The sequence below is a fragment of the Trichosurus vulpecula genome, chromosome 3 (assembly GCF_011100635.1).
Source record: "Trichosurus vulpecula isolate mTriVul1 chromosome 3, mTriVul1.pri, whole genome shotgun sequence".
NCBI classification, from domain to species: domain Eukaryota; kingdom Metazoa; phylum Chordata; class Mammalia; order Diprotodontia; family Phalangeridae; genus Trichosurus; species Trichosurus vulpecula.
The window spans coordinates 101,298,589-101,323,409 of NC_050575.1; the positions used below are offsets into that span (position 1 = coordinate 101,298,589).

Consider the following 24,821-nt stretch of genomic DNA (forward strand, 5'->3'; position numbering starts at 1 on the left):
TCTTTCAGAGCAAATGTTCTGCTGGTACAGTGACTCCCATGCTATGATGAGATACAAAAGGAAGACTACAATCTAATAGAGGGGTTAAAATGCATACAAAAATTAATAGACAAACTGTGTTAAATGCAAAAGAGAAATCCAAAGTGCTATGAGAAACTGGAAAGAGGGAGAAAGAGAAAGGATGGAGGGAGGAAGGGGGGGAGTGGGAAGAAGGGAGGGGGGGAGAGAGAGAGAGATTACTTCTAGCAGAAGGATCAGGGAAGGTTACCCAGCAGGTGGTATCCTGAGTAGGCCCCCTAAATGAAGGGAGGGATTTCAATATGCAGAGATGGAAACAGAGGTTTTTAACTACTTTAAATAGCAAGCAAGATCTTTTCTATAATGTTATGTATTTGCGCTACAGCTAAAGCTATTCACATTTAAAAGATGCAAGCTTAGAATGGTCTCTCTCAAATGAAATTCTGAAATATCTTCATATCCAACAGTTACACAGAGCACAATACCAAGAAAACCAAAACAAACTTACGTCTACACCTCCGAACAAATCAAAAGTGTATGTGTTGGGGAAGGTGGATTCTTGGGAAAATTTTCTATCTTCTGTAACAAACACCATAGCTTCCATAGAGAGAAGTGGAGAGATTTCCTGTTTGAAAAATAGGAAGGAAAAGAAAGGCTTTTGAATGACCATAATCATAGAGCAAATCCTGTATCTAATAGCAGGTACATTTAGGTGGTACTTTACATATACAATCTCAATCTCATTTGGTCCTAACTAATCCTTGGAGGAGTGAAAGTACTATCTCTGCTTTGCAGATGAAAAAACTGAGACTCAGAGATGAAATCAATTGCCTGAGGTCACAAAGCTTAATGGTAAAGCCAGAATTCAAAATCAATTCTCCTGACTCCTAGAATTCTTCCTACTGCACTGTCTTGTTAATGGTCATTTTAGTTCCAATATGAATACTCTGAGAATGCCATACTCAGATAGCTGCATCATTAGTCCTTTCAAAGCAAGGAGACCCAGGAGTCTGAAGATCTGGATTTTAGTCCTGACTCCATCACTACATGGACAGATAAATATAAGCAGGTCACTTAGTCTTGCTGAATCTATTCCTTCATTCATCAAATGATCTACTTTTGCCTCAAAGAGCTGATGTGAGGATCTTAAGCCAATGACAAGATAAGGTGTTATAATAAATTACCAACACTGTAAGTTCACAGGATTATGTGATCCTGTGATTTAGAACAGAAAGGAAATCTTAGAGGCCACTTTCTCATTTTAAAGATAAGGAACTGATACCCAGAGAAGTTCAATGATTTTCGCCCAGGGTCACACAGGTAGTTAAGTAACAAAATCCAGATTCACACCTAGACTCTGATTTCAAATCCAATATCCTTTCCACTACAATTAAGCTTCCTCTCATTCCTCAGTAGGAAGACTACAAATACAGGCACACCTCAACTAATATTAACTGATTTCTCGAACACACCAGTCAGACAAAACAATGTCACGAGAGGCACATAGTTCCACAGGACCAATTTTGTAAGCAGTAAGTAGACTGACACCTGTAGGAGCTAAGGTTACTCGAGTTCCAATGGCAGCCTGACTGGTTGTTGACTACCCCACTCCCATCTCAGGTGAAAGGTCAAATGACATTACAGTAGGGTTTTGTAATGTGATAAGAGGGTTAGGTTAACAAATATTATACACATTATTGGAAATGATGCTGGTAAAAGGAACACTATGCAGAGCGTGCCTGTTTGAGGAACCATTCTTAGCAGTGAATTCAGGAAAAGCCATCAGCCACCAGCTGCAAGTAATAACAGTCTATTTTAGCCTTCTCTTCCCTTCAAATCTGAACCTTCTACTAAAGATGAACCGTGTGTAGATTTTTTAGAAGGAATCATAGAATCCTTTTTTTTTAACAGAATACCATTTTTATTAAGGGACTACTATGCCAGGCATTGTGCTTAGCAGTTGGAATACAAAGACAAGTGAAATAAGCCTTGCTTTGAAAAAGGTTCCTTTTTTTAAGAAATGTTTTTATTGATATCTTCTGTCTTTTATATCATCATACTTATCCCCAGAATCTTTCTCCCCCCTCCCAGTCATCCCACATAACAAATAGCATTTTTCTTAAAGAGGAAAAAACCCCAGCACACCTGATTGACAAACAGATTAAGTCCAAAAACATAACATATGTGATATCTATGGACAGATGTCCTCTCATATCTCTTCTTTTGAATACTGCTTGATCTTTATAATTTTGTTGCATTTACTTTTGGCTTTTTTGGTGTGTGGTTATTCTTTCTATTTACACTATTATAGTTACTGTGTGTGTTGTTTTCTTGGTTCTGCTTATTTCACTCTACATCAGTCCATGTAAATCTTTTCATGCTTCTCTGCACTCATCAACACATATCATTTATTACAGTACAGTAAAGTTCCATTATACTCATGACCCCACAATTTATTTCGCTATTTCCCAAGTGATGGACATATACTTTATTTCCAATTCTTTGCTATCACAAAAAGTACTGCTATAAATATTTCTTCTTACTAATGGCTTCCTTGGGGTATAAGCCCAATAATGGAATCTCTGGTTCAAAGGGTCTAGACATTTTAGCCATTTTATGTGCATAATTCCACACTTCTTTCCAGAAGGGCTATACCAGGGTGGAGAACCTGTGGCCTCGAGGCCACATGTAGCCTTCTAGGTCTTTAGGTGTGGCCTTTTGACTGAGTCCAAGTTTTATTTATTTTTTTTGAGAGTTTTTATTTTTAGTTTACAACACTCGGTTCTACATAATTTTGAGTTCTAGGTTTTCTTTCCCCACTCTGCACCTCCCTCCCCAAGACAGCATGGAATCTGATATATCTACTATGTATAACACACTAGTCAAGCTGTGAAGAAAAATTATGACCAAGAATGAATCATGAGAAAGAGGAAACAGAACCAAAAAAACCCCCAAAAACAAAAAGAGGAAAAAAAAAAGGGAAAAAAAAGGCAAGCATGAAGTGTGCCTCAATCTGCATTCAGACTCCATAGTTCTTTCTCTGGATGTAGATAACACTCTCCATCGTGAGTCCTTTGGAGTTGTCTTTGCACCTTGTGTTGCTGAGAAGAGCAAAGTCTATCAGGGTTCGTCATCACAGAATCCATATATCTGTGGTTCTGTACAATGTTCTCCTGGCTCTGCTCCACTCACTCACCATTATATTGTATAGGTTTTTCCAGGTTGTTATGAAGTCTGTATCATCCCCATTTCTTATAGCACAACAGTATTCCATTACCTTCATATACCACAACTTGTTCAGCCATTCCCCAATTGATGGACATCCCCTTGATTTCCAATTCTTTGCTACTACAAAAAGAGCCGCTATGAATACTTTTGTACACATGGGTCCTTTTCCCACTTGTGCGATCTCTTTGGGATACAACCCTAGAAGTGGTATTGCTGGCTCAAAGGGTATGAACATTTTTATAGCCCTTTGGGCATAGTCCCAAATTGCTGAGTCCAAGTTTTACAAAACAAATCCTTTCATTAAGGGGTCACATGTGGCCCTGAGGCCACAGGTTCCCCACCCCTAGGTTATACCATTTCAGAGCTCTTAACAATGTATTAACATGCCTTTCATTTCACAACCCTCCAAAACTGACCACTGGCATTTTTTTGTTATCTTTGTCAATTTGCAAGGTATGAGGTGAAATCTCAGGGTTATTTTGATTTGCATTTCTCTTGTTGTTAGTGATTTGGAACATTCATTCTTTCATTCATGTAGTTCTTTTGAGCATGGTTTGTCCGTATCATCCTTTGACCACTTATCTATGGGGGAATGGCTATTAATCTTATATATCTTTATTAAATGTCTATACATCTTGAATACTAAATTCTCATCAGAGAAATATGATACAAAGATTTTTCTTCCTATTCGACTACAGCTCTTATGATAGCATTAATTTTTTCTGTTCAGAAACTTTTCAATTTCATGTAACCAGTTTTCTATTTTATCTTTTGTAATTGCTTTTTTCTCTTATTTGGTTAAGAATACCTTTCCTATCCATTGATGTGATGGGTATATCATAATATCATCTGATTCTCTTCTAATTTTTCTATAGTTTTCTATATATTTTCTAATCTTTCATAATAAGGCTGTATATCTAATTAAAATGTATTGCAGAAAATGATATAAGGTTTTAGTCTAAGCTTAATTTCTGCCAGACTATTTTCCAGTTTTCCCAGCAGTTTTTATCAAATAAGGAGTTTTTCCTGAGTAATTTCCATTTTCCGTTTTATCAAATACAGGGTTATTGAATTCTATTGTTTCTGATTCTCCTTTGTCTAGCCTATTCCACTGATCTACTGCTCTTTTTTAATCCAATAACAGAGGCTTTGACAATTGCTGCTTTACTAGTGTGAGGTTTAGAAGTGTAATTTCCCCTTCATACCTTTATTTTTTCATCATTGATATTCTAGAGGTTTTGTTTTTCCAAGTAAACTTTGTTATTATTTAATCAACTCTGTAAAGTTTATCCTTGGTAATTTGGTTGGTATAGTATGAAAAGTATAAATTAAATTTGGTAGTACTGTCATTTTTATTCTGTTGGCACAGCCTAGCCGTGAGCACTGAATATTCCACTAGTTCTTTAAATTGTTTGTTATTTCTCTGAGGACCACTCTGTAACTGAATCTATTCGAGTCTTTTGTATGCTTTGGTAGGTTGGGGATCACAGAATCTCAGCAATGAAAGGAGTTTGGGAGATCACCTTGTCCATTTCACTCTTTGGTTCAAAAATTCCTCATACAACATTTCTAACACATGCTATCAGAAATCTTTATTCTTATCCTTCTTGCAGATAATGATGATTATCTAGTACCAAATATATTCTGACGGACAAAAATGTTATATGATGCAATATTTTAACCTCAATATAAATTTGGACATTAAGATAAAATTTTAATTTGGATATTAAATTTAGTTTGGACACTAAGATAAAATTATAAGGATAATGTTTATCTTTAGCTGGAATTTTGTTGTTCAGTCATTTCAGTCTTGTCCAACTCTTCATGACCTCATTTGAGGTTTTCTTGGCAAAGATACGGGAGTGGTTTGTCACTACCTTCTCCAGCTCATTTTACAGAGGAGGAATTGAGGCAAACAGGGTTAAGTGACTTGCCCAGGGTCAAATTAGTATCTGAGGCCAAATCTGAACTCAGGCTTCCTGACTTCAGGCCCTGCATTCTTATCTACTGTGCCACTTAGCTGCTTTTTGGAATGGGTGTCATGAATTAAAAATCCCAGATCTGATAACAAGATTTTAGAAAGGTAACTCTATCATCTCATCTCTCCTTTGCTGACTTTGTGCCAGTCCTGCTCCTTCAATTGACCTGAGAGAAGAATCCTTCTTCTGCTAAAAACCAACCCCACCCAAATATAAGCAAACCTCTCAGCCACTGCCACGTCTCTTTTCTCACCATTTCCGAGAGTCTCCTAGACTGCATCTCTTTTCATCTAAGTTAGGGGCCACACTGCAACAAGGAGATTGGGTAGGGAAGAGTTTGGGCTAGAGATGTCCTTTTCAACATGGCTTACTTCAGCAAGTCCTGGACTAGAATCAGACGGCTTGGATTTTAGTACCAGAGCCTCCATTTACTAGCTTATGTACATGACTTTGCCAGCAGCCCCTTCCCCTCTTTGAGGCTCAATTTCCTAATCTATCAAACGAGAACAACAATCTTACACTGTTAACCTCACAGGTTGTTTTGAGGATTAAATGAAATTACGCACCCTCACTTTATAAACTGTAAAATATTACATAAATACCTATTATCTTTTAAATGTTATTTGTATTAAGAATTATCACACACCCCTCAAACATAACAATTGTTACAAATAACACAGGTATAAAATAAAATCATGTCGTTAAAACGAAACCTTTTCCAAGAGACTGCGGACATTACCTTGAGGATGCTTTGGCACTTAGAAAAGTCGCTGTTGGGTTGACTGTTCACATAGAGTTTCTGAAGCAACAGAGGGATCCCATTCCATTTGGCTTGTTTGTCTCTTTCTTTCAGAAAAGCCTCTGTGATCTGCAATTGAAACAACAACATGAACGTTCACTCTCCAGACAGATGCCCCTGGCAAAGATGGCAGAGGGGCATGCCTTGCTCAGACAGACCTGGGATAAGACACCCCGTTCAAAGAAAAATGTTTAAAGCATTTGAGTAGAGACATCATAATAACGGCTAGCCCTTACATAGTGCCTACTATGTGCCAGGCCCTGCGTTTAGTGCCTTACAAGAACCCTGGGAAATAGGTGCTATTACTATTCCTGTTTAACAGATGAAACAAACAGAGGTTAAGTGACTTAGCCAGGGTCACATAGCTAGTAAGCACTTGAGGCTGGGTTTGAACTCAGGTCTTCCTGACTCTAGGCCTGGCACTCTATCCACTGTGCCACCTAGTTACGGTAAAAAGAATAAGATGGCTTCAACTAGGCAAATATTGGTACATAAAAAGGTAAATTAATGAATTATGGTTCTGCACCTATTTATACTCCAAATGCTCTTTGCCCATTTTATTACTAAGGCAAAACACAATTTCAGGACTAGAAGTGACCTTAAATATCTTCTAGTCCACACCCTCATTTTACTAAAGAGGAAACACAAGCCCAGAACAAAGGAAGCAACTTGTTCAAGGTTACACAGTAATTAGGTGACAGAGATTAAAATCCAGATTACCTTATTCACTCCAGATTAACATATGAAATTCAAGGTCTGTTAAAGTCAAGCATGCTTGTGGAAATCCAAAAGCATTTTGATTTATTAAAAGACACTGTCAGTCTAAATCAAGGCATAATATCTTATTTAAAAGAATTCATCTACAATGGAAGCAGGTTAATTAATTAACATTTACTGAATGCCTACCAAGTGCAAGCAATCTTGCTAAGCACTGGGGAGACAAAAGGGTACAACCAAAAGAATTCTCCAAGGGGCTTACTTTACATACTATATTTATAATGTTGTTTTATGCATGGTACGGCCCATTTGCTAAATAGGAGGATCAGCAAGATATAAACACTGGATTTGGAGGAAAATGACCTGGTTTTGAATCCCAGCTCTTAGCTCCTCCACGTCTGGGTTCCATTATCTTTAAAATGCGAGGGTAAGATTATCAAACCTTCCCAGCTCTAATCCTATAATCAACCCCCCAGGTCCTTGGCTCCACCTCTATTTCCCCACTAGACCCATCCACACAGTACAACTAACTTAAGACTAATTTTCCAGGTGTGCTTTGTTCATGAAATTCTTTTCTTACTGGAATATTTTTCATGTTCCCCCAGCTTCACCTATCAAAATTCCACCTCTTTTCCAATGTCCAGCTCAAATGCCACCTCCATGCAACAGTCTATGCACCCCTGGCCAGAAGTAACTGGCTCCTTCTCTGAATTCCTATACCATTTTGTACCACTTGTTCTCTCCATTGCCCTGTATATTGCCTTGCATTATGGTTATCTGCTGTGCATATCTTACCTGTCCACCTAGTCTGCAAGCCCCTCTAGCACCAAGTCTAGATTATACACACCTTTGTACTTCCCACATTGCTAAGTACAGAGCCAAATAAATATGGAAGATAGTGTCTGAATACATTAATAAACTCCATCTTGGACCATGGTAGGCAAGGGGAGCTACTGGAAATCCTTGGGACTGCTTCACAGCAGTCCCACACAACAGAATCCATAGATGGCATTGTGAAACACCAACATAAATCCCTGGCAACTAATAGAGAATGAAGAGGTTCACAGAAGAATACTATAACAGTGGAAACCCCTGGAATAAAAGAAATAGAATTACTCAAAAGCATTAACAGAAAGCGTTTGCTAGGAGTTTCTCTCTGTACAAAATTATGTATATCCACAGTTCTCACTGGGCCCTCCCCAAGACAGTCAACTGAAGTTATCAAAAGGATAGAGGAATTTCCACATGAGAATAAACTATGAAAATTAAACCTTTTCAGCCAAGAGAGATACAGGCTGGAGGGAAATATGACTGAAATTAATAAGATTATTAAAAGTATGTATAGGGTGAATCCAGACCTACTTGCCAGAATAAGAGGCCCTTTTTGAAGCCTAAAGGGATAGTTCTAGTATACATAAAAATCATTCTATTTTATACAATGATAATATATGGAATTTGTTAGCCTTTTGAAAACATACATTCAAGAAAAATGTAGATAATGTCATGTACTCATAAAAGGTTATACAGAAAAGTGTATGGTGCTTGGTTACAACCCTTATCTTAAGGCTGAAGTCACTAACACCATGCTTTCCCATAAACCAGCCAAGAATAGGAAAAGTGTAGATCACACGACTTCTAAGAATACCTTCTAACTCTAATATTTTACAATCCTTTATTCAGACAGAATACTAGTTAATATACTGGAATGAACCATGGATTGTATTTATGATCTTATCATTTTGGAGAGAAAAACAGGTAGAGACAGCTGCAAATATACCAGAAGCACACTGGGAGCACCAACAGGGATAAACTGATGGCAATGAAATGTGAAAGTGGGTAGGACAGGTAAGATTATAATTGAATTCAACAAACCTGTTAAGAGCTTACTTGTAGAGTAAAAGTACTGAGGATGAAAAGATGGAAAAGGGGACAGAGTCTCTCCCTGTTTCAAAGTGCTTACAATCTGGAAGCAGACATATCTTCATTTTTGGCAGCTGGGGACTCTGGCTTGCTCCTAAAGAGAAGGCCTAGGACACTGTTCTGGAATGCCTGAGCCAATCCTGAACCTCTAGTCCTAAAATTACTCTTTATTTCATTTCTTCATTCAGTGCTTACTAGGAAGCACTGCGCTACATGCTAGAAGAGAAGGACAAAGAAGACATAGTTCCTGTTCTTAAGTAGTTTTTAATCTAGCTGGAGAAATGAGGAAAGTGGGAAGGGAAGGGGAAGGAAATAAGCATTTAATCTAGTCTGCTATGTGCCAGGTACTTTGCTGAACACATTTTACAAATATCATCTCATTTGATCCTCACAATGACCCTGCAAAGTAGGTGTGGTTATTATCCTGGTTATTATTCTATTATCAGTTGAGGAAACTGAAGCAAACACAGGTTAAGTGACTTGCCCAAGGCTGCACAGCTAATAAGTGTTTGAGAACAAATTTGAATGCAAGTCTTCCCAACTTGAAACCCAGCATCACTGTGCCACCAGCTGTCTCTAAGACATAGGACATAAACATATGAACTAATTAAATAACAACATAAGGCAATATATGTGCCAATAATGAATGATCCAGACAATAAGCCCTGTAGGTGTGCAAAGGAGATAGAGCAAAGCAACGTAGGCTGAAGAGAATTAGGAATGCTTCTGGGAGAAAGCAATACTTGGGCTGGGCCCTGAGGGATAAATGATAAGACTATTTTATATTTATATATTGACTTAGTTTGCAAAGCATTTTAAAAACACTATCCCACTGTATCTTCACATTAGCCCCATAAAGTAGGTTAGTACAAATACTATCCTCATTTAAGAGACAAAGAAACTGAGGATTTAGGAAGAAAATAAGTGGCTAGCACTATCATACAACAGAGTTAAGACTCAAATTCAGCTAACCTGACGCTTAGTCTCATATACTTTACTAAATATTAGTAGAACTGAATTATACTTGAGATTAAGTATGGTATGGTGACAGACAGTGAGAAGATGAGTCCAGCTAGAATGTAGAGGGCATATTGGGGGAGTAAGAGATAATACTTGGACAGATAGGGCAGAAGCAACACAATGGAGAGCCTTGACTGCAAAAGAGTTTGATTTTACCCTATAGAGAAAAGGGAAGACAGTAGCGGTTACAGAAGACAGGCTCGTAGGCTAGGCATCAAGTAATAAGGGGGGCTAGAGTGGCACATGGAAAAAAAAAGTGTCTTTCAGGGAGGACCCCAGGGCCTCAGAAACCATATTCATACTGAAAGTCCAATGCTGCATACCCACGTAGTACTTAATGCCATTTCAGAGACAGGAAACTGAAGTCCTTTCATGATTTTCTCCTCTTACAAAAGTGGAAAGAACTTTAAGCAAGCTCGTAGAGAGTAGCTTGCTTAATAAGCCAATGACCAGTATATGTGGGGGTTTCAGATACTTTCTCACAAATGACATTTTACTATGAAAAATGTGAAAACCAAATGAAAGCTTTTCTCTTTTGCCATCTAACCTTGAATTCTAAACTTAAAAAGCTAACAGGAAGTAATTAACTAGAGCCAATGCTGTCTAAAACTAAACTCTGTCCCTGTTCCTCTCCCAAAGTGGTTTCCCTCCTGACTTCCCTATTTCTGACAACAGCATCATCATTTTCCCAATCACCCAGTTCCAAAACCTTGGAGCCTTAATTGGTCTTCCTTTCCTCGGAATATCCAACTGGCTGCAAAATCCTATACAGTGATTTCTTCTTTTCTTCCTCTTCTGAGTCTAAGCTTCTCTTAGGTCCCTTCTTAGAACCAACACGCTAGCTCAGGCCCTTATTTCACAAGTGAACTATTTCAATAGTCTTATAATTGGCCCCTCTGCCTTCAATCTCTTCCCCTCATATCTATTCTTCACAAAACAGTGCCTCCTAATAAACAGATCTACCACAGCTCTGCCTACTCAAAAATTTTCACTGATTCCCTACAGGATAAAGTTCAAATTCCTCTCCCTGATGTTTAAGAGTGTCTATAATCTGGACCCATCCTATCATCTAGCCCTTTGTGTATGCTTTCCCCAACACATGGAATGCCATGCTCTATCCCCACCATTCAAAGGATCTTCCACTCATCCTTCAGGGCCTGTATGAGGCCCATTTCTTCTATTAAGCTTTCTCTGACCTGGCCTTTTTCTGCCTTCTCTCTTACAGCACTTTCTGTCTATATTCATTTTGGCACCTAATCAAATACAAACTATATTATTATCCAGCTGTTCTGTGAATGTTAATCTCTTATCTTCAATAAGACTGTAAGTTGCTGGAGGACAGAGAATTTCTCTTATACTTCTCATAGTAGCTGAGAGAGGTTGTAACAAACTAACCAATCAAACCTGCCTATTTTACAGATAAGGAAACTGAGGCACAAAGGAGATTAGTAATTTACCTAAGGTCATACATACTACAGGGCAGTGGCAGAACCAGAACTAGGATCCAGGTCTTCTCATTTCCAGTTTGGTGCTCTTTTCACTGTGACATTGTGACTTCTTCTGTATCACCTACAACACCTAGCAGAATGCTCAGCACATAACACAATATGACAAGCATTAATTAAGGGCTAACATACACTACTCACTGTGCAAGGTGCTGAGGATACAAAGATAAAACAATTCCTGCCCTCGAGGAGCTTACATTCTACTGAGGGGAAAACCACAAATAAACAGATAAAAAAATAAAAATAAATACAATTTTGGGAGGGGGCTAGGGGCAGGGTGGGGAATCCTAAGAACTGGGGAAGGATTAAAAAATTTTTTAAAAGATTTGTGCATGAAGAGATGGTATTTGAGGTGAATTCTGAAATGACCTAAGCATCCCAAAAAGTAGAGTTGAAGATGGAGAACTTTTCAGGTATCAGGGACAGCTTCTGCAAAAGCATGGAGGGAGGAAACGGAATGCTTCAATTAACACTGTGAGCAGCAAACAGGTCGGTGTGGCTAGAACTCAAGAGCGTGCAAAGGGGAGCAATGTGACATCAGCCTAAAGTGATACACTGAAGCTAGACGGTGATAGGCTTTAATGCCAAAGACCAGTCTGTGTTTTAACCTATAGGTATTAAGGCACCACTGAAGCTCTTTGATCTGTGCTTTAGGAGAATCTATTTGGCAGCTCTGTAGAAGATGGAGGCAGAGAGACCAATCAGGAGACTATTACAATAATCCATGTGAAAGGTGATTCCATTCTGAACTAGGAACACTGTCTGAGTAGGCAAAAAACGACGGCTGCAGAAGTACAGTAATTATTTGCTGAAGTGAATCAACTGTAAAATGAAACAAGTTCTGAACAAGGGATCAGGTGGGCAAACAAAGGTATAATGAATTGGGAGAATGACCAAACGCAAAGAGAAAACCACAGGAAGCAATCCCATGGCCAAATCACTGCACACATTTATGCATAAATTGGGACAGATCATTTCTCTGTTCAAAACCCTTCAATGTCTCCCTACTGTTTTCTGGACAAAGTCCAAACTCCTTAGCCTAATGTTCAAAGCCCTCCACAATCTGGCACCGAGGTAACCTTCTCTCACACTACTTCCCCTCCAACAGTCTTCTCTCCAGTCAAACTACTCACAAGCACTTGAACCTGCAACAATCACAACTTCAAACCTTTGTTCATCCAGTTTCCCATGCCTACAATGCCCTTCTCTGCCTGTTCAATTCCTCTCCCTTTTCTAAAGTACAATTCAATTCTACTTCATCCACGAATCCTTATCCAGCCCTCATCAAAACAAGTCAACAAGCATTTGTCAAGTGCCAAATATATGCCAGGCACTGAGCCAAAGTTGGAGATACAATGAAAAGCAAAAACAGTCTCTGCCCTCAGAGTGCTCATAATCTAGTGGCGAAGACAACATGCAAACAACTGTACAAACAACATGTATACAGGATAAACTAGAGATAATAGCGGGGGGATGGCACCACATTAATGGGACCAGAAAGGCTTCTTTGCAGAATGTGGGAATTTTACTGAGACTTGAAGGAAGACAGGAGGCAGAGATGAGGAGGGAAAGAGTTCCAGGCATGTGGGACAGTCAATCAAATCCCCGGAGTCCAGAGTTGGAGTGTCTTGTCCAAGGAGCAACAAGACAGTCAGAGTCAATGGATTACAGAGTATGGAGATGAGAATAAGGTGCAACAAGACTGGAAACATAGGAAGAAACCAGGTTATAAAAAGGCTTTAAAAGCCAAACAGGATTTTACATTTGATCTCGGAGGCAATAAGGAGCCACTAGAATTTTTTCAGTAGTGAGAGTGACATTTTCAGTTCTGTGCTTTACCAAGATCACTTTGTTAGCTGAGGGAAGAATGGATGGGAATGGGGAGAGCCTTGAGGCAGGGCGATCAGCCTGAAGGCTAAAGCAATAGCCTAGGCATGAGGTGATGAGGGTTTGGATCAGGGTGGTAGCAGTTTAAGAGGAGAGAACAGGGCATATATGAAAAATCTTGAGAAGGTAGAATGGACAGGAAGTGGCAAAAGATTGAATGGGGGTGATGGTGAGTGAGGAACTGAGGATAACCTCTAGATTGCAAGCCTGGATGACTAGGGGGATGGTGGTGTCTACAAATGGAGAAGTTAGGAATAGGAGAGGGTTTGAGGAAAAAGAGAATTAATTCAATTTTTGACACATTGAGTTTAAGATGTTTGTGGTACATCCAGTTGGAGATTTCTCATAGCTAATTAAAGATGCAATATTAGAGGTCAAGAGAGAGGTTTGGGCTGAATAAATAGACCTGGGAATCTGGAATCCAGGGGAGCTGATGAGATTACCAAGTGAAATAGTATAGAAGTAGTAGAAGACCCAGGACAGAGCCCTGGGGGCTCCACAGTTAGTGGGTGCAATCTGAACCAAGATCCAGCAAAGGAAAGTGAGGAGTAGTCAAAAGGGTAGGTAACCAGACAAGAGAGCAGTGTCATGAAAAGCTAGAGAAAAAAAGAGGGTGGACAGAGTTAAAGGCAGCAGAAAGGTCAAGAAAGATTGTAAAAAGCCCATTAGATTTGGCAATTAAGAGATCACCAGTAACTTTGGAAAGAGCAGCTTCTGTTGAATGATGAGGTAAAAAACCTAACTGTAGAGTTAAGAAGAGAATGAAAGAGAAATATCTGATTATAGATGTCCCACTCAAAGAGTTTTTCCAAGACAAAGAAAAGAAATATGAGAGGACAGCTAGTAGGAATGGACGACAGATCAGGTGAGGACTTCTGGAAGATGAGGGAAACATGGGAGTGTCTGTAGGCAGCAAGGAAGCAATGGTAGAAAAGAAAAGACTGAAGATTAGTAAGAGTGGGGGTAATCTCCCCAGGCCAATAATGACAAAAACTAAGTCAAAATCATATAGTACATAAAGAATTACAAAGTGTCTTCCTCACTATACCCCAGTGTAGCAAGTAATGATCATCGAATGATAGGACTGGGAGGGAATTTAAGGATTACCTAGTCCAACCTCTTCATTTTACAGATAGGGAAATTGAGACCCTGAGAGATTAAAAAACTCCCTTAACTTTGCTAAGCCAAAAATCAAATCCACAGGTCTTCTAAGGATAGTACCTTTTTCACCATACTATGATTCATTCAGACTTCACTTTGAACGCTGCACCTCATGCTTTAAGAAGTTGTCCAAAGACCCTTCAGGGCCATCCTTTTTTAAACTTCAGGTTTCTGTACTACAGCACTTGGTCACCTTATCAGCTCCCATGGATTTAATTAAACATCTCTATGTTAATAATTCTTGAACCTACCCATCCTGCTCTAACTTCTCTGCTGACCTATGTCCCATCTCCAGTTGCCTTTCAGACATCTCAAACCAGATGTTCAAAAGAAATCTTAACCTGTCCAAAAGGGAAGTCATTATCTTTCCCCCTAAACTTTTCTCCTATAACTTCCCTCTGACTGTCCAGAGCATCACCATCCTCCCAGTCCCTCAGGCTAGCAACCTAGTGGTCACCCTGGATTCCTCATTCTCACCCCCCCATATTGAATCCATTACCAAGGTTTGCTGATACCACCTTTGCAACATCTCTGGCAAGTCCATGTTCTCTCCTCTGACACTTCCAGGGCTCTTATGAAGGCCCTGGTCACCTCACACGTGAACTACTGCAACAGCCTGCTGGTGGGTCCCTTTGCCACATCTCTCCCCACTTCAATTCATCCTCCTTTCAGCCAATAAAGAGATTTTTCTAAAGTGCAGGTCTGACTACGCCACATACTCCTACACACACTTTTACAGTGTTTTTAACCTTAACACTGGCCCCCTCAACCCCCTTCCATCCAGTGACACTGGATTCTTGGCTGTTTCATGAACACAATACTCCATCTCTTGGCTTTGGCTACTCCCCATGCCTGAAAAGCTCTCCTTCCTCATCCTCAACCTCCTAGCTTCCTTTTAAGTCCCAATTAAAATCCCATCTTCTACAGGATGCCTTTCCCTACCCTTCTTAATTCTAGTGCTTTCCCTCTCTAAATTATTTCTTATTTATTCTATATATAGCGAGTGTGTACACATTTATTTGCTTGTGGTCTCATTAGATAGTAAGCTCTTTGGGGGTGGGAAGGACCACCTTTTGCCTCTTTTGATTTCCCCAGGGCTTATGCCTGGCACATAGTAGGTACTCAGTAAAAGTTTACTGACTATCCCATATCACTACGTGGGAAGTGGGGTCAGAACAGGGTGTGAATTCTTCCTCTGGGGTCACTTTCCCGACACTCTTTGACATTTACCAGGCTCCCCCATGCCCCATCCACCTTCACCATTCCAGATGTTGAGGGGGGCTCTAAACCAGGGCGGACAGTCGCCTTCCCTCGCTACCTCTAGGGGCCGGGGCTGGGCCCCCAGACTAACCCCGCCTCGAGCTGACAGACCCGACGGGCCAGAGTGGAGGGGTGGGGGAGGGATGAGCCTGCCCTCTGCACTACGGCCTGACGGGGTCCCAGAGCGGCGCTGACTGACCAAGTGACCGGTCGACCCTCGGAGCGGCCCCCTCCCCAGCCGCGACGGACCGGCCCGCCCCTCCCCGGCCAAGCAGGCAGGCAGTCACGCGCCAGTGCTGACACCCCGAGCCGCCAGTCCCGGCCCCAGTCGTGGCAGCTGCCCCGGCCCCAGGGCCGGCTGGCTGGCTGACTGACACACGGACAGACAGACTGCTCCGGGCCCGCAGCCCAGGCCCCGCCCCTTCAGGCCTGCCCGGCTCTACCTGCGCGCCCCGGGCCAGGCCCTGGCCCGTCACCTGGCCCTGCCGGAGTTGATCCAAGATGTTCCCGGAGCACGGCCGGCCTCCCCAGCCCCAGGCCGCCGCCCGCCGCTCTCGGCCGGCCCCGGGAACAGCCGCCGCCGCCATGGCTCCTCCTAGGACAAACAGGAAGCGGCCTCCGGGGCTAGTGGCGATTTGTACGGAGCGGCGGAGGGGCCGCCGCAGCGACCCCAGCTGGCCCAGGGCCGAAGCGCAAGCTGCGTGTCCGTAGCGGAGGATTCTGGGAAATGTAGTTCGGCTGTCTCAGGGTGGTGGGGAAGTGCTCAGTGCCCTCTGGAATATGGAACGAGGTAAGAGATAGAAGGCGGGGTTGGTGGGTGCTTCAGGGTCAATCAGTGGCAAATACCATCCTCCAAAACACACACACACACACACACACACACACACACACACACACACACACACACACACACACACACACACGGTACACTGGAAAGAGTATTTTACTTTGCACTTTGAAACTCTGCCCCTCCTTTTACCAGCAGTACTGCTATATAGGTCTAATATACCAAAGGGATCAAAGGTCTCAGAATCAAAGATCAAAGGAAAAGGATACATGTGTACAGTATTGTTTAGAGCAGCTCTTTTTATGGTGGCAAAAAAGGGTGCCCATCCACTGGAGAATGGCTGACCAAGTTATGTGATATGAATGTAATGGAATACTAATATGCTATAAGAAATGATGAAGGGGATAGTTTCAAAGAAACCTGGGAAGAGTTGTATGAACTGATGCAGAGGAAAGTGAGCAGAACCAGAACAATTTTATACAATAACAACCATATTGCAAAGACAAATAACTTTGAAAGAGTTAAGAAGTGATCAATACAATAAACAACTATAGGTCCAGAGGACTCATAATTAAACATGCTACCCCATTTCCAGATAGAGAACTAACAGACTCAGAGTGCAGATTGGGGCATTTTTTTTACATAGACATTGTGGGAATTTGTTTTGCCTGATTATAAGTGTTTGTAACTGGTTTTGTTTTTATTGCTTTCTCAATGTGAGAAGTAGAGAGAGGGAAAGAATGCAGACCTGCAGATAGAATAATTTTTTAAAAGAGTGTTTGGTTTTAGAGTTAGGAGATTGTATTCAAATCCTTTTCTCTGAAACTTGCCACCTGGTCAAGGCTGAGAAAGTCACTTAACCTCTCTTGGTCTCAGTTTCCTCATCTGTAAAATGAGGGGAATTAGATTAGTTTCCTGCTGCTGTTCCCTTTGGCTTTAAAATTTGCCATCCTATGATGCTGTAAACTCAAAGTACCATATAGTCACAGCCTCTCAGAGCCAGAAGGATCATGTAGTCAAACTTGCACCCAAACAGGAACCTCCTCTACAAATCCACTACCAGGTAGTCATCTAGCTTCTGCTTGAAGATCTCCAGTGATGGGGAGCCCACCGACTCCCCGAGGTAGCCACTTCTAGATAACTCGAGTTTTTCCATCTATCGAGCAACTAGATGGCAGAGTGAGGCAATCAATCAGTAAATATTTATTAGGTGCCTACTATGAGCCAGGTACTGTGCTAAGTGTGAGGGATGCACAAAAAGAGTCTGCCTTTAAGGGACTTACAGTTTAATGGAGGAGACAGTATGCAAACGAATATATACAAAGTAAGCTATATACAGGATAAATAGGAAACAATTAACAGAGAGGAGACACTAGACTTAAGTTGGGGAAGCTTTCCTGTAGAAGATAAGATTTTATCTGAAAGGAATCCAGGGAGGTCAGTAGTTAGAAAGGAGAAGAGAGAGCCCCCCAGGCATGGGGGACAACCAGAGAAAATGTGCAAGGGTTGTCAAGAGATCAAGTGTCTTGTTCATGGAACAGCCAGAAGGCCAGTGTCACTGGATTAAAGTCTGTGGCAGGAAGTAAGGTGTAAGAAGACTGGAAAGGTAGGAGGGGGCTAGGTTATGAAGGGCTTTGAATGACAAATGGAGGGGTCATTGTTGTTTAATCCTAGAGGCAATAGGGAGTTGCTGGAGTTTATTAAATGGGGGCAGAGGGTGACATGATTTGACTGATTTAGGAAAATCACTTTCGTGACTGAATGGATGATGGATTGGAGTGGGGAGAGACTTGAGGCAAGCCGACCCACAGCAGCATATTGCAATAGTCCAGGTGTGAGGTGCTGAGGGCCTTCCAGAGATGTATACTAGAGATGTTGCAAAGGTGAAATTGACAGGCCTTAACAATAAATGATAGCATATGGGGCAGGGGGCACGGTGAGAGATACTGAGGAGCCCCAGGATGACTTCTAGGTTGCAAAACTGAGCGACCAAGAAGGGTGGGGGTGGGGTGGGGCAGGTTTAGGGGGAAAGATAATGAGTTACATTTTGGACACAGAGTTTAAGATACCTACTAGACATCCAGTTTGAGATGTTTGAAAAGCAGGTGGAGATTCGAGACTGGAGATCAGCAGAGAGTTTGGAGCGGGATAGATAAATTTGGGATGTGAATGGTATTAGCAGTTATTGAGTAAATGGGAGCTACTCCTATGCCATTAAAGGACAGATATAGCAGAAGATGGGAGGCTTTATGTCAGAGGGAGGATTGCTCTTCAGAGGTTCTCCACAACTTGGGCTGGCAGTGCAAAGTAGAAGTTGCCTTATGCTAGCAGAGGTGGAAGTGGTTGCTTTGGGGCAAATGGAAGACATCAGCCTCAGATACTTACTAGCTGTGTGACCCTGAGCAAGGCACTTAACCTCTTTCTGCCTCAGTTTCCTCATCTGTCATAATACCTACTTCCCAGGGTTGTTGTGAGAATCAAATGAGGTAATATTTGTAAGGCACTTAGCATAGTGCCTGGCACATAGTAGGCACTTAATAAATACTCTCTCCCTCTCCCTAATGTTCGTCTCTGCAACTACCGTCCATTGCTTCTAGCTCTGGCGCCAAGCAGAACAAATCTAAACCTTCTTGTACTTAACAGGTCTTCACATACTCGAAGACCCCTAACATGTCCCTCCTCTTAAATTTCTCTTCTCCTGGTTAAATATCTCCAGTTACTTCAACTGATCACTATCTATCTATCAACTGGATATATCATCTATATCTCTCTATATATAATATATATAAATCAATAGCTATCTATAAGCCTATATATGTCAATTAGAGATATATCCAATTTATCATACATCTCTTTAATTTAGCGTATATATTTTCAGTTTATCATATATATCTATACACACATTTATACATATATGTATGTGTGTGTATATATATATCTATATGTGTATATATATCTATATGTGTGTGTGTATATATGTATATATATATATATATGAATTGAAGGTAATCTTAGAGGGAAGTCACTAAGATTAAGGAGGACCATGCCATTAAGAGGATCAGTTGAAGTAACTGGGGTTGTTTAGCCAGGAGAAGAGACATTTAATGCAAACTTATATATATTTAGATGTATCTATAAATATATATGCACCTGTATACACATGTATGTATATACAGACTATATACATAATGTATATTATATATCATTTGTATAGTTATTTGCATGTTGTCTTGTATCCCTTGTCACATACTAGACACTTGATAAATGCTAGTTGACCCAACTTAATTTCTGAGCAGCCAGCTCACAGACACAACCACCATTTATACTTTCGACTCTGGCAACAAAGAACAGCAACATCAGACCTGGATCCTTCTCCAGACCTGGATCCTTCTCCAGCCCAAGGTCCCACCTCAGCCTCTTTCCTGGGAATCTGTGCTTCCTCCTGGTGGTCAGTGACTCGAGGCACAGGCCTTGTGTCTGCCCCTACACACCCCTCCCTGCTCACATGGGCAGATAGCTGAGAAAAGCACCCAGCAAATTGGAACCTAGGCTCACCCTAATGACCCAGAAAACAGGGGCCTGGCTTCAGTATCTCAACAACAGCAAAAAACAACTGCAAATAGAGTTTTTATTCTGATGCCTGAATTTGCAAACCTGTCCTCACATGCCAGGCCTAAAAAGGAAGAGCTGACATTTTTATAGTGCTTGGGGTTTAAAAAGCGCTTTACAAAGAAACAGCTCATTTGATCCTCACAAGAACCCTGTGTTCAGATGTTCTTATTCCCCATTTAACATAGAAAACTAAAGCTTAGCTAGGTTAAGTGACTTGCTGAGTAATAAACAGCTTGTAAGCACTGGACCTGGAACTTGAACCCAGGTTTTCTGGCTTCAAGTCCAGGGCTTATTATTAAATGACTACTATATGAAGGGGCAACTAAGTGGTGCAGTGGATAGAGCGCTGGACCTGGAGTCAAGAAGACTCATCTTCCTGAGTTCAAATCCGGCCTCAGATGCTTACTAGCTATGTGAACCTGGGCAAGTCACTTAACCCTGTTTCCCTCAGTTTCCTCATCTGTGAAATGAGCTGGAGAGGGAAATGGCAAACCACTCTAGTATCTGCCAAGAAAACTCCAAATGGGGTCACAAGGAGTTGGACATGACTGAATGACGACAGCAAACTATACAGAAGACACTCTTTCACACCAAAACTTGATTTCTCTTCAATTTGGTACCAACTGACTTTCAAAGTCTCACATATGTTCCCTTTCATGACTTTCTCTTTCAATTCAATATTTTTTCAATTATTATTTATTTTTCCTCCCTTCTCTCTAAAAAGAAAGAAGGAAAGAAAAAGAAAGAAAGAAAGAAAGATAGAAAAACCCTTGTAACAAATAAGCACAGACAAACAAAACAAATTCTCATAACAGCCACGTCCAAAAGCATGTTGGTGCTTCTCTCTTCCTAGGGTCTCCCCATCCCCACCCTTTGTTTCCAGCATCCCCAATCTCCTCTCCAACCTTCCATCTCTGCTTGTGATAGTTTACTCATCCTTCAAAGCCCAGCTCAAATGCCACTTCCTCTACCACTTATTAGCCCTGTGACTCAGGACTAAGTGACTCATTGAACCTCACTGAGTCTCAGTTCACCTTCTCTAAAATGGGTTTGGGCTCCTTCTACTCCCTACCTCACAGGATAACCTTAAAGTAAACCTTAAAGTGATATAGAAGTGTGAGCACTATTGGTGTTCCCTAATTGCCTCCCCGTCCTCCCCTAAGAAGTTCTATCTCCGGTGAATTTCTATTACTCTTGTGGCCCCTATCAAATACAGCCTTGTAGTAGTCATTTCTGTGCATATCTTTTCTCCCTTAATAGAATCTTAATTCCCTAAGAGCAAAAGTTGAGTCTTCCTCTTTATATCTTCCTCCCCTCCCCCATTTTACGCCACGTGGCCTAACAGAGTACCCGAATGTAGTAGGTATTTAATAAATGTTGAATGGATGTCTCACCTGGTCCAGGGCTCCACCAAGCTAACCAGTTCCTTGGTTAAAGATAGAATTTCAAATTTGACATGGTAATAGCCCTATTGTATGATGACCAACTATGAGTGACTTAGCTATTCTCAGGAATACATGGTCCAAGACAATTCTGAAGGACCTAAGACGAAAAATGCTATTCATCCCCAGATAAATAACTGAATGAGTCTGAATGAAGGCTGAAGCATACTTTTGGGGGATTTTTTTGGTCTGTTTTCTTTCATAACATGACTAATATCGAAACATGTTTTGCATGACTGCACAAGTATAATTTACGTCAAATTGCTTTCTCAATGAGGGGGGAGAGGTGAGGAGGGAGAGAATTTGGAACTCAAAATTTTTAAAAATGAATGTTAAAAATTGTTTTTACATGTTATTGAGGAAAAATAAAATACTAAATTAATTTCACATTCAGTTCTCAGACACATGATGTGACTAGGAAATAGTAAGACAATAGGAAAAGTACTGGGATCTGGAGGAAACATGGATTGGAATCCTGGTTGGTTGGTTCTCCTACATTTTTGTCCGTACTTAATAGTATTTTATTTTTACCAATTACAGGTAAAGATAGTTTCAAACATTCACTTTTAAAAGATTTTGAATTCCAAATTTTTTCTCCTTCCCTCTTCTCCTCCCTCCTCAAGATGGCATGCAATCTGATATAGACTATACATGTACAATGCTATTAGACATATTTCCACATTAGTCGTGTTGTAAAGGAAGAATTAGAACAAAAGGGAAAAACCACAGGTTCTCCTACTTTCTAGTTGTGTGACCTTGGGAAGTCACTTATGACTTCTGTGCTTCATTTTCTTCATCTGTTTAAAAAAAAAAGCAGGGGCAGGAGATAGACTAGATGTCTAATATTCCTTCCTGCTCTAAATTCTATGATCCTAAACCCCATATGTCCTATCACTTTGTGTATTCAAATAGCCACATCCTCTCTGTCCCAGAGAATGCACTGGCAAGCTTTAGCCACCAGAGGGCGAAACAAATAGTATTCATTGATTTCCCATGATAGAACTGTGGAGGTTGCAGCAAAATGGCATTTGAAAAATGAATTCATTTACTTCCTAATAATCCAAACTGAGTGGATTTTTCTGACTCTGACATATAAATTCCATGAGAGCAAAGTCTCCATCTTACATGCAATACAGCAGAAAGAGAACTAGCCTTAAGTCAGAAGGCACGTGCTCAAGCTCTAACTCACTGGGCAAGTTTGTTGAATCTGTTTCCTCATATATAAAACAGGGATAATACAACTATCTCACTCTCATTTACGCCGGCTAGTGAACTGCTAACTTACTTTAACTACACAGACAAGGCCCTATACCTGAGTCTCCTAACGACCTAACCTGCCATGAGGATGCCCAAGATCAAGACTTGGTCCTTAAAGTCACATGGAAGCATATTCCTTCATCTTTTTTATGCTTCCTATCCAACAAGTCACTGAGTTCTAATGTCCCCATCTCAACATCCTAAGCCGTATTCCAATCTCCTACCAGGTCATCTCTTCTGTCAGAGATTTGGCTTCCTCATCTGTAAAGTGGGAATCACATAAACCACCTCTGCTCAAAGGTAGACCAAATGGCATATAAAACTTCGTAAAAGGCTGCAGAAAATGTGAAATTTAATTATTTTTTTGTCATACAAATAGAGAAGCAACAAAGCATAAGGGAGAGCTGGAGCTGGAGTAGGACCTGTGTTCAAGCCCTGACTATCCCACAGACCAGCTACCACTGACAGGGTACTGAACCTCTTACAACCCCAGGCTACGCCTCAACATTCTAAGTTACAGATGATTTGCCTATACAGTGGAGTAATTTTCCATACTGGAAGTTCCACCTCACCAGAAATCATATGTCCAGATCCCCAGCCCCTCCTAAAAAATACAATGCATTATTTTACTTTTTTTGTCCTTAACCTGTGATTTATATAGTGCTCTTAGGCTTACAAAGGATTATTGGTATTAAGTCTAGTCTGATAAATGCAATCTACACACATCTCCAAAGGGTGGCCTTCCTCTTCAAAGTAGTCTTTTAAGGCCATATACCCAGCAGGAGTGGGGAACCTGCAGCCTCCAGGCCACATGTGGCTTTCCAGGTCCTCAAGCACAGCCCTTAGACTGAGTCTAAGTTTTACAGAACAAATTCTCTTATTAAGTGGATTTGTTCCGTGAAGTTTGGATTCCACACTTGAGGACCTGGAAGGCCATATGTGGCCTAGAGGCTGCAGGCTCCCCACCCCTGCCACATACAGTCCAGCAAGACTGCCATTCTTCAAAGCATTTTTGGAACTTTTTCAGGACATTCTTTTGAATATCCTCCATCATGACAGATATTCATTCTTTGAGAAAGGATCTGATTTCCAGAAACAGCCAAGTGTAATTTGAAACCATATTTGGTAAAGGTGGGTGATTAAACTTGGAAAAACCATTTTTAGGGAAAATAACTAAAATGAAGAGACTGATTCTTTTTTTGGGGTGGTAGAGCTCACAAATTCTGCAGACTATTAAAAAAAAACCAAAAATATTGATCTAGCACCCACTCTTTATGGAACCTGGTGCTGAGGAACTTAACTACAAGAGAATGACACTAGGTCCTGCCCTCACAGAGTTTACAGTCCAACAGATGTGACAGAAAAAAAAAAAAGACGACTAACATGCAGAATAGAATTGAAATACCTGAGAGGTCTGAAACAGAAAGGTCCAGAAAAGGGGAGATTACTTCTAGCTAGGGAGACCCAAAGCTTTTTGCAGGTGGCATTTAACTTGGACCTTGAAAGACCAGCAGAACTTCAAAAGGTGGAGATGGATGGGTGGGGGTAGAGGGCATTTCAGGCATGAACAAAAGCAATGAGGAAAGCAAAGAACAAGGTGTGTCCAAGAGAGAGGGTTTGGTCCAAGTGTGGCTGGTGGGGTGGTGGTGTAGAGAATGCAAGGAGGATCATAGAAAGGTAGGTTGGAGCCATATTGAAAGGCCTTGAATGACAAGCTATTATTTGAATGTAATTCAGTCAGTGATGGAAAACTGTTTTTCAGCAGCCAAATAACATGACCAGAGATATTCATGAAAATTCAGCCAGAGTCAGACATAAGGGCTGGGGGAAAGAAGTGGGAAAATTAGAGGAGTTATGGAATTGTTTGGAGCGATGCTGGCCTCATTGGGATTACTGTAGAGGCTCCCAAGATGGTTACTCATTTACATGTGTAAGTTTATTTTGTCTATCTTTGAAATTAGTCATATCAGTTTAGTCACAGCAGGTAGGTCCCTCACATTTCCCATAGTATGCCGTGCTTGGCAGAGAGTAGGCAATTAACGTCTCTTGACTGACTGACCAGGGAGACAGTAAGCTTTCAGAAGGCTGGTGAAGCTACAAGTGGATAAACATGGCAGTTTCCGAGCTTGGAGGGGGGGGTGGCGCGGCTTACATCCAGTCTAGTAGAAGGCTGTGAAACATTCATAAGCAGCCAGAATAAAAGTTACACATTCCTAAGGGAGGTACAAA

The 24,821-nt window shown here is 41.0% G+C and overlaps 1 protein-coding gene across 3 annotated transcripts in view; it reads right to left on the bottom strand.

The window, feature by feature from the left end:
* The window catches only part of LOC118841921 (transient receptor potential cation channel subfamily C member 4 associated protein), a 79,686-nt gene extending 63,506 nt beyond the window's left edge, over positions 1–16,180 (bottom strand). Inside the window, exons 1-3 of one of the 3 annotated variants that reach the window (XM_036749616.1) lie at positions 15,938–16,180; positions 5,965–6,093; positions 527–643 (exon numbers count right to left, since the gene is read on the bottom strand). In XM_036749616.1, the coding sequence (XP_036605511.1) occupies positions 527–643; positions 5,965–6,093; positions 15,938–16,081 (390 nt within the window). In that variant the 5' untranslated portion in view covers positions 16,082–16,180. The remainder of the gene's footprint in view (positions 1–526; positions 644–5,964; positions 6,094–15,937) is intronic. The other 2 variants (XM_036749618.1, XM_036749617.1) reach the window with 2 other exon arrangements.
* Between the last annotated feature and the right edge of the window lie 8,641 nt (positions 16,181–24,821).